This window comes from Spinacia oleracea, chromosome 3, assembly GCF_020520425.1.
Source record: "Spinacia oleracea cultivar Varoflay chromosome 3, BTI_SOV_V1, whole genome shotgun sequence".
Taxonomy (NCBI): Eukaryota; Viridiplantae; Streptophyta; class Magnoliopsida; order Caryophyllales; family Amaranthaceae; genus Spinacia; species Spinacia oleracea.
The window spans coordinates 11,445,113-11,454,965 of record NC_079489.1 but is presented as its reverse complement, the minus strand read 5'-3'; the positions used below and the strand labels follow the sequence as shown (position 1 = coordinate 11,454,965).

Genomic DNA, 9,853 nt, shown 5'->3' with positions numbered 1-9,853 from the left:
ATATCAGGAGCGATTTCCGACAATAATGTTAGATTATACCAGAATTCCCAAATTACGCCTCAATTTATGTTAATTCTTGTTCAATCGTCCACATAAGCAAGAAAATCGATCTATCTTATTTTTAATCAATCAGCATAAAACCGCCAACTAAATTAGCGGTTAAATAAAGTAAATCGCTAACTCGGTTGGTGGTTTACTTTCCTGGGTAATCTCATGCGTGTGGTTTACTTTACTGGGTAATCTCATGAGTGCGTGTGGCAGTGCATGGATTGTAATGTTTACAAGTAAACTGCCATTAAAACCGCCAATTCAAATGTCGGTTTACTTCAATAAAAATCGCCATTTGAATTAGCGGTTCCTTGTTAAACTGGAAAAAAAATACCGAGTATTTTTTTATTAAGTTTGCTTACGTGGATGGTATATAGAATGAGAATTTACATAAATTTGGGGTGTATTTTTGAAATTTCAACATCTTTTATTTTTATCGGATATCGCTCCAACATTAGTCTGCGTGATGTCATTTAATTTAAAATCAAATGATACACCAAACCTATAAAGTTGGCTACATTCACGCCAAAATTTAGCATTCCATATTCAACCTAACAAAAATATTAACGAGAAAATACTGATAATTCAAATAATTCAATCTATTAAGGATAGCATAGCTATCCACAATTCCACATCATGCTATCTTAGAATAGAATTTTGCTACTTTGGGTGCGTTCATATCATCGGATAAAAACCGTTTGATCTGATTAAAATTTATTGGATCTTATAAAATCGAATTGCGGGTGTGTGTGTGAGAGATATCAAACTTATACAGAGTACTTCTTAAGATCTTATTACAACTCATTGACATTTTTTTTAATGGGTTGCAACTTATTCACATGATTGAACCTAATTTCAAGTTATATAAATTTAGTAGATTTGGAACTTTTTTTTTTAAGGGAAGAAAATACACCCTTTATATAACTTGTATTACCTTCATTCCTGAAAGTTCTTCACGTTTTTCGTTTAAGTCAGTTCCTTAAAATTCTTTACACTATGTTTTATTCTATTTTTTTGAATACAATGTTTACAATTATACCCTTTATTCTAATTTTTTTTATTCATATACTTGCAACATTTATTGACCCACTTGCATAATTATACCATATATTCTGATTTTTTTTAATTCATCTACTTTTACACTTAAACAAGATGTCACTTTCATCCACTTGCGCACCCTCTCCTTTAACTTAATTCGCTTGAAAACAATAACCGTAAATAACATATAGGAATGAATGCAGTAGTTTCAAGTTTGTACAACGTACGGAGTACATGATTAGAAGTATAGTCTTATCATTATCAATACATCAAGTAAAATTTATGTATAGCTTAACACAATCCGATTTTGAAAAGAAATTGAAACAAATTAGTTATCACCCTGAATATCGAACAAAAGGTCATGCTCGCCAAGGCCTAAAATAAATTTAAATCGGGTTACTTTATTCAGTTTTGGTAATTTTTAACCGGGTTTGATTATCTTTTATATTATATTCTCTCCGTCCCAAATACTCGTTACACTTACCCTTGCACAAAGTTTTAGGTAATAAGTGATTGTTCGATTATCAATGGTTATTTTATTGAAAAAGTAGATGTGATTGGAGTTAGTGAGATAACAACTAATTTGGGACGGACGCAAAAAAAAGTGTAACAACTAATTTGGAACGGGGTGAGTATATTTTTTTTTATTAATAAACATTTTAAAAGGTTATATAATTACTTTTACACACTGTTAATGATTTTGAATGGATAATTTTTCTTAAAACATAAAATTTTATCATTTAAAAATAGATAACCTTTCAATTATACTATTTTAATTTTAAATATTATGACTAACTTGTACTCCCTCCATTCCTTTTTTATCTTCCTGTTTCTATAAATGTCTTTCCTATTTGATCTTCCTGTTTCTATTTTTGGACATGACTTTTTACCGTAAATTTTCCCACCACCCCTTATTTAATTCATTCACATTTCCCCATTCATCCACCCAACCCCACTTTTATGATTTTTTATTACTTTAATAAAAATATCTTATCTCTCCTTCATTTCTTTATTACTTTTCTTCATTTACTTATTATTTTTTCTTACATCCAATCATTACTCTTACACCCAATTATTACAAGATTCCATTTTCTTATTTTCCACCTCAAACACCAAATAGGAAGATCATTTAGGAATGGAGGGAGTACGTTATTAGATCATATTATATGCACCCGGATGTACAGTGCACCCTCTCACATCTTTTCTTTATTTGCGAGGAGAAAATGTAATGGGGACCACCAATTAGCATAAAAATATTTATTGAGTGTACAGTGCACCCGGATGTACCTAATAATTTTCAATATATTATACCCGTTATATAATATTTACTATACACCATCTTTAATTAAAAACTAGATTTTAGCTCGTGCGATGCACGAATTCTATTAAATTTTTAAGTTAAAATAAAATTCATACATATACCAGTTGCTATATTTATATATTAGATTAGAATATTTTTGATTTTTGATTGAATTTCATTTTAGATTTATTTTTAATTATTAGAGTGTTTGATTTTGGATGAAATTGCATATGCGTAATATTAATAATTAATTAATAAAAATATATATGTGGCGCCTAATTATTTATCTACGTGGCACTCGACTTTTTCTAATTCAAAATATTATTTTTCATTGGCCGAAAGCATTAGATTTTCTACTTGCGCTCTAATATTAGATTAGTGTTTGATTTTAGATTTAATTTTATTTTCGATTAGTGTTTGATTTTGGATGAATTTTATTTTAGATTAGTGTTTGATTTTGGATGAATATTATTTTAGATTTATTTTTTTAATGATTAGAGTGTTTGATTTAGGATGGAGTTGTATATATTAGTACTTCATCCGTTTTTAAATATTAGTCATGTTTTGACTTTTCAACTCGTTTCAACTCAATATTTAAACGTAAATATCTCCAAATGTGTATGTTAAAAAAAATATAAAAAATTGATATTGTTAAACTACACATAAAGACGAACAAAATAAGATCTCACATGAATATGTTTTAAAGTACGTATTGGAAAGAAATTAGAAGATTCTCTTCAATTGTGAATAGTGTCATGATTCCAAATGAGACCAATATTCAAGAAATTAGGGAGTAATTAATTAATTAAAATATCTACGTGGCACCTAATTAATTATCTACGTGACACTTGATTTTTTTAATTCAAAAATAAATTTGAAATCTTATTTTTCATTGGACGAAACCAAATAGTAATCCCAGGTGGAGCTCTAATATTTAAGTAAATATGCCTCATTTATATATAGTAATAATAATAATTAATTAATTAATATATCTACGTGGCACCTAATTAATTATCTACGTGACACTTAATTTATTAATTCAAAAACAAACTTGAAATCTTATTTTTTATTGGCCGAAACCAATAGTAATGCTAGGTGGCGTTCTAATATATCAGCAAATATGCCTCCTTCATATACGGAGTATTAGATTTGTAATTACCGAATATGACTTGAACCAAGCCGTCTCTGAAAATTTTTACAAAAAAAAAAAAAAAAAAAAACGACCCAAAAAAAAGAGCGGAGGCAAAATCGGTTGGCGGTAAATAATTCAACAGCAAATGCAACAACAACCACCGTTGAATCGTTAAACTAAAGCTAGATCTACAGGAGTCAAGTCATCATCATCAACATTCATGATTTTAGAAGGAAAAAAAAAAGGAAAAAACCCACTGTAAATCATTGCAATTAATCCGTACAATACAATTTTCAAGCAATTTTCTTCAAAATTCCTTAACCCACTTATCATCTGCCCCTTGTTTAGGCTCAATTTTCGTTATTTCCTCTCTCCTCTCACTTTTTCTCAGAGAATAGTTCACTCTTTCTCTCTCCTCCTCTTCTCAAAGCTCTTGAGTGTGAGTTTTTTTTAAAGATTAAGATCCCTGAAATCTGCCCCTATTTTGTGTGTCTTTTTCTTGAAAGGTCGTTTTTTTTTTTATTTGAGGGTTGTTGGAAAAAAAATTAGGATTTTTTTGGCACCAATTTAATACGACCCCTAATTTTTAAGGGCAGGTTTAGTTAAAAGGGAGAACTGGGTTTTTGTTTTTTCTCATTAATCTCCCCTTTTAACCACCTTCTGGGTACTCTAAATTTTTGTAATTTGCTGGGAATTTTGATATTTTTAGGACTAAAAATCTAACATTGAGGGTTTCTGCAAGTTTGATCAGGGGCTTTTGGGGGAATTTTAGTATTTAAATGGCTTTATTTTGGTTTATGTTATGGTGTTTAACACCAAATGGGTGCATGAAATTCATGCCATTTATGTAAAATTCTTTTTGAGGGTTTTGATTGGATTTGGTAAGTGGGTTTTGGGGAATTTGAGCTTAGGTTGCTGAATTGTTGGTTTTGCAATGGATTTAAATGGTAACGAGTCAAAAACTAAGCCACTTATTAGTAGCCTGAAGCCTGAAAAGGGAACAATACAGGGGGTTTTGGGTAAGGGGGAAGAGGATGATGAATCAAAGAGGTTGTTATCGCCTCGAAACAGCGAAAATTTGAATGGTGAATTGAAGACAAAGAAAGTTCAGTGGAATGATACTAATGGTGGTAATAAGCTTGCTGAAGTTGTGGAGTTTCAACCTAGGTAATTATGCCTTTTCAATCTCTTCATTCATTGATGTCATCTTTATCTTTTATCATATGTTATTGTTGGATAATGTCAGTGGTGTGATAAGTTTATGGAAGTGGGATTTCGACCTCAATAGTTATGTATTGATAATATATGTATGTCATTCATTTCTTGTGATCTATCATATCATATGTTTGTGTTGGTTGGTATACAAGTGGTTGCACTGCAGATTATGAATTTCCCCTTGAAATTTAGTGTAGGAATTGTTATTGTAATAATTTTATAACAAGCTAGATTAGCTCTGAGAGATTAGCCTTGTGATGAGAGTGTTGTTACTGCTTAGATTTAGATTTTGGACTGGAATTGAATTATTAACTACAATGTGTGATTAAGATTATAAAAAGCCATATCTTATAGAGGAGGATTAGCCAATGCCACCGTTCTTTCATCAATATTGCAAATCCAACTTCACCAAAAAAAAAAAAAAACCAAACGTAAAGGCTTGGTTTTGTTTTGATTTTGTTAAATGCAATTGGGTACTGGTGACTTTTCTGCTACACTGTGTTGGGTTATTAGACGAGGAATTTCGCTAGATTAGACTTCAATATATTCATTTCTGCTCGTTTGGATAATCTTTTCAAAAAAATTGAATATGCATATGCATTTCTTATCAAGTAGTATTGTAATGTGTTACAAGTTTGATATTAAGCGCCTAGTTGTGAAAAGGTTTGGTTTGGAAAAATTGGAAATGAATGTAAATTATCCCGATTTAGAAATGAATGTAAGTTATTGTTTGTTATGACTTGTCAAACTTCATACACAATGTGGTTGCTAATATAAGAGCTCCAAATTACTTTTTGACTGTAGAACTAAACTCCTTTAAGCAAGAATAAGCATTAGTCTTGGCTTTTAAACTTTAACACTTGCTTTATAAATGTTACAAGCGTATGAAAAAAAAGAAATTGGTTGTATGCATTAGAACTCCTAATATTAGTCAACATCAATAGCTTCATTGCTTCAATATACTCTTGGATGAGAAAAGGAAATAGAAATGTAGCTATGAATCTATGATACCAACCTAGCATCAAGGGCAGCCGAAAGCCCTTGCAAATGTTTATGACTTTATGACTTTCTTAATGTAAAATTTCCCACTTTTATTTTGAACTTTCCGTTCCCACCTTTTACGATGCTTCCACTGATTACATATCTCAGTTGTTTCACCCCAATCCATGTCAAATGCTATGGGAATATGGGCAGTGAAAGCAATTTAATAGATCTTTTTTATCTTCATTTCCGTTCCCACCTTTTACGATGCTTCCACTGATTACATATCTCAGTTGTTTCACCCCAATCCATGTCAGATGCTATGGGAATATGGGCAGTGAAAGCAATTTAATAGATCTTTTTTATCTTCATTGGGCCGGCTTTGGTCGAACTCTAATTATGGAAAAAGTAAATAGATCTTCTTTATCTGCATTGGGCCGACTTTGGTCGAACTCTAATTATGGAAAAAGTAAAGGCCCAATATGTATCTTGGATGTTTAAAATTCCTTCTGATTTGAAATGTGTTACATTTTTTTCAAATATTACCGGTGTTTAACTACTTAAAGTATGCTACATGCACGTGCTGCCTATTTACAAACTCTAAGCACGCTGCCTACTAGCCTCACAGTTCCGTCAGATCAAGGCTACCTGATATTTTTGTTAGGCTAAGTGTGATACGAAAGTGGGCAAGTAAAGAAGTATATAAGCGAGGGTGTTTAAAAATGATTTTTGTATTGCTTGTGAATGAGTAGAATTGTGTTGGTTGGTTGTACAAGTGAATGGGGTGACCTATTTATAGGCACCCAAGTCCCTAAAGCCTTCTACTCTAGAACATTCTTCACTACTATGAACAAGAAAGAGCCTACACGAATCCAGATTGTTCCCACCTCCATGGGAACTTCCTACGTACAAGGAGGTGTCTAGAAACCTCATTACTTGTACAACAAGGTTCTAGATTCACCCAAGCTAGAACCTTCAAGAAACAACCAAGCTAGAATGCCCAAGTTCTCTCCGGAGCAATCTAGAACCTTCCGGTCCAAACCGGACTTATCTGTTGTAAAACGGGCCCTTCTGGCCTGATACGTAAAATCCGACCCCACCATCATCTTCATTGGGCCAAAATTGGAGGAATGCAGGGACACCAAAGTTTCAGCCCAAATGGATATCGTTTGGTCCCCAAAAAAACCCATGATAGAGTTATTGTCATGGGTGTTCATGGGTGTTCACTAGTAATTTATCCCGTATTCAAAATAAACCTTTATAGGGGTGGGCGCTCTCTGCTAGCACACCCCTGATGCCTACCATGCTACCTATGCGCCCAGTGCCCACCCGATGGACTTTGTTGCCTTGACGACTCACACGACCCTATTGCTGATGGAACACCACGTTGTCCGTTGGTGCCCAACAACCTTGTCGCCACCCTTGGTAGTGCACCGCGATGCTAGATGTCTTACATGCTGCTGCATGCGATGGTATGTTAGAGTATTACTTGTCTAAGGAGCATATGAACTGTATATACTTCCTCTGTCCGGAAATATCACACCATTTGTTTTTTACACTATTCACACTCAGGGCCGGCCCTAAGGCAGGGCATAACGGGTCGTCGCCCTGGCCCCGGAAATAAAGGTTCAAAATCTCTTAAGCCATTTTAAATACTAGCTAAATAACATTTTGTGCAAGATTTTACACATTCAGAAGCGTAGCTCAGTGGTTTGCTTCACATGAGATGAAATGTCTGGCTACCCGTGTTCTATTCCTAGCAGCTCTGATTTTCTTTGATTTTATTTTATCATTTTTTTCTTCTCATTTTCCAACTATGCAATTATATTATGTTGCCCATTTTGAATCTAAATGAACACCAAAAGTAGAGTCTTATAATCTTAATGTTTTCTTCTTCCTTTGTTAACCTAATCACTTCTTGTTTAATTTGGAAAAGAAAAATTGAATTTTAGTTTATTGTACTTCATAAATTATTACCTATGTAGTACCTGTTAAAACTCTTGAATGGTCCGCTACTACATTATTGTCTTTCAATTCTAAATTTCATTATGTCCTCAATTATTTAAAATATCTCTTTCATCTAATTTTGGGATGTCATGTTGTTGTAGACTTTGTCTTATGTTAGCTTGATGAATAACGTTTGAAATATTAGAATATAATTCATGTTTAATGGCACAATGTTGAAAATGTTTGAACCTTCATATTTTGTAATAGAGTTAGATTTTCTTGCCTAGTATAATTAGATAAGGAGAAATATTAGGTTAATGATTCACATTTCCTACATTTTATCAATAGAAAAAGTACATATTGATGAGCAAATTTTTTTTTATCTATGTACCTTTAAAAGTATGGGCCTCAATTTTCTTTTTTGCCCATAGGCCACCAAAAACTTAGGAACGGCCCTGTTCACACTACGACTTTGGCCATTTTTTGTGATTCGTACGTGAGAAAATTTTAGTCATGTGGGGTCATGTTAGATTCGTATCGATATATATTTTATAAATATTAACTTTTTTATAATTTTTACTTGCACACGATTTGAGATATTAAGAGTCAAAATAATGGTTAGAGGAGTAAAAGTCAACCATGGTGCGATATTTTCGGAACGGAGGAAGTATATAACTTTTAGCATAAGCCAGTCTTTAGTGCAAGTTTAGCTTTTCGGATGTCATTTACATGCATTTATAGTTGGGAGACAAACTGGGACATGGCAGGTTGTGGCAAGCAAAATCTTTGATCTGCCAACTAACCGGAATTCTGAAAAATTATACTCATTATTACATTATTCAAGTATAAGTTTTAGTAACGAGGGTTGCAATGCTGGGTATTTTTTTTCCTACCTGCCTTACGGTTAGATCAATAACTGATCTTCCCTCAGTCTGCAGATCAGAGAGAAAATTATCTGCTCTTTGACATCATTTTTTTCCAAGTAATTTACATGTTAGCGGCTTGGCTATTCCGTTATTGTGATTGATTGGGTTGACTGGTGTTTAATGAAGAGATTCTCTCTGTTGCGTGTGATCCATGTGTAATACTGTCGTGCTGGACTATTTGCTTTTCTTCAAAGCTCTGTTTTTTTTAATACATGAGATACTATATTCATACTGTCACAGATATATTAAAGATTCGTAATATATTCCGTAATTTATTTTTTTATTATTTTGAATAATTGACTCTTTGTCAGGTTTGATGTAAATTGGAATGTGTATTTCATTATTTTATACCTGTTTTAGTTCTTTTCAATTGTTGGATTTCATTGGAGGATCTTTTTTCTGATGCAGTGATGTGAGCGACAGTGATGACGATGAAGATTCAGATGCTTGCTTCTGTACAATAATGTAGAATTTACAACACCAACAATGCCAGCTTGTAGATTCATATAAGTAGATGTTATTCTTACACTTATCAATCAGCAATATTCTGCTGGAATATATTCCCCTGAGTTTGCCACTTCCTACTTGTGATTCTTGAATCAGAAGATACTACTTTACCTTATAACTGAACTCCATCTAGAATCTTGATATCAAGATCACTGAATTTGGGAAGCATTCTTTTGCCCATGGAAATTTTTGCTCATAGGCTAAGCTTGCTGCGCTTGCGTCAGTTGTCTAATTTGACAGAGCTTAACTAACTTTACGGCTTTTGAGGGCAGATGGAAAATGTTAACATCCACGGCGACACTTGCAGCATGTCCTCCTAAACCGAGGTAGATGCAGAAGATGAGCTTTTGTAAGTTTTTAGAGTGTGTATTCTTCTTACTTTTTTTTTTCCTGTCAGAATGGTTCGTTCTATTTGTTGTTCTGAAACGAATTTCGATAATATACATCATTAATCCTGCTTGTAAGAATGACACTAACAACAAATTTATGGATCTCTTGTTTTCTCCTTCCTTTTTGCTTGAATTCTCGATTTTTCTTTTTAATCAGCATACTTGTGACTTTTTTTTCTCTCTAGTGTGTACTGAGAAGAAAAGTAGAGTCTTTAAGGTGGTTTTTGCAGTTGCAGTGGCCTTCTTCTCTTGTTACGAAGTGTAAAGTGGTTTTATTCAGCCTAGTAAAATCCCGAGGCTGTGTTACAAAGAACTTAACGCGTGAGTCTTGTACTTGTTAGCAAAATGCGTAGTAGTAGACAAGGTTACT

At 33.0% G+C, this 9,853-nt stretch overlaps 1 protein-coding gene across 1 annotated transcript; it reads left to right on the top strand.

Moving 5' to 3' along the window:
• Positions 1 to 3,692: 3,692 nt before the first annotated feature.
• Positions 3,693 to 9,603, top strand: LOC110788901 (uncharacterized). Its single transcript, XM_021993532.2, has 2 exons — positions 3,693 to 4,685; positions 8,996 to 9,603. The coding sequence occupies exons 1-2, from the start codon at positions 4,453 to 4,455 to the stop codon at positions 9,054 to 9,056; spliced, it is 294 nt and encodes a 97-aa protein (XP_021849224.1). The 5' UTR covers positions 3,693 to 4,452; the 3' UTR covers positions 9,057 to 9,603.
• The last annotated feature ends 250 nt before the right edge of the window (positions 9,604 to 9,853 follow it).

Bases quoted from the DNA above. Each gene is read 5' to 3' on its own strand.
- LOC110788901 (XM_021993532.2), top strand. From the start codon at position 4,453: ATGGATTTAAATGGTAACGAGTCAAAAACTAAGCCACTTATTAGTAGC. The intron at 4,686-8,995 runs GTAATTATGCCT...TTTCTGATGCAG, and splicing joins GTTGTGGAGTTTCAACCTAG to TGATGTGAGCGACAGTGATG.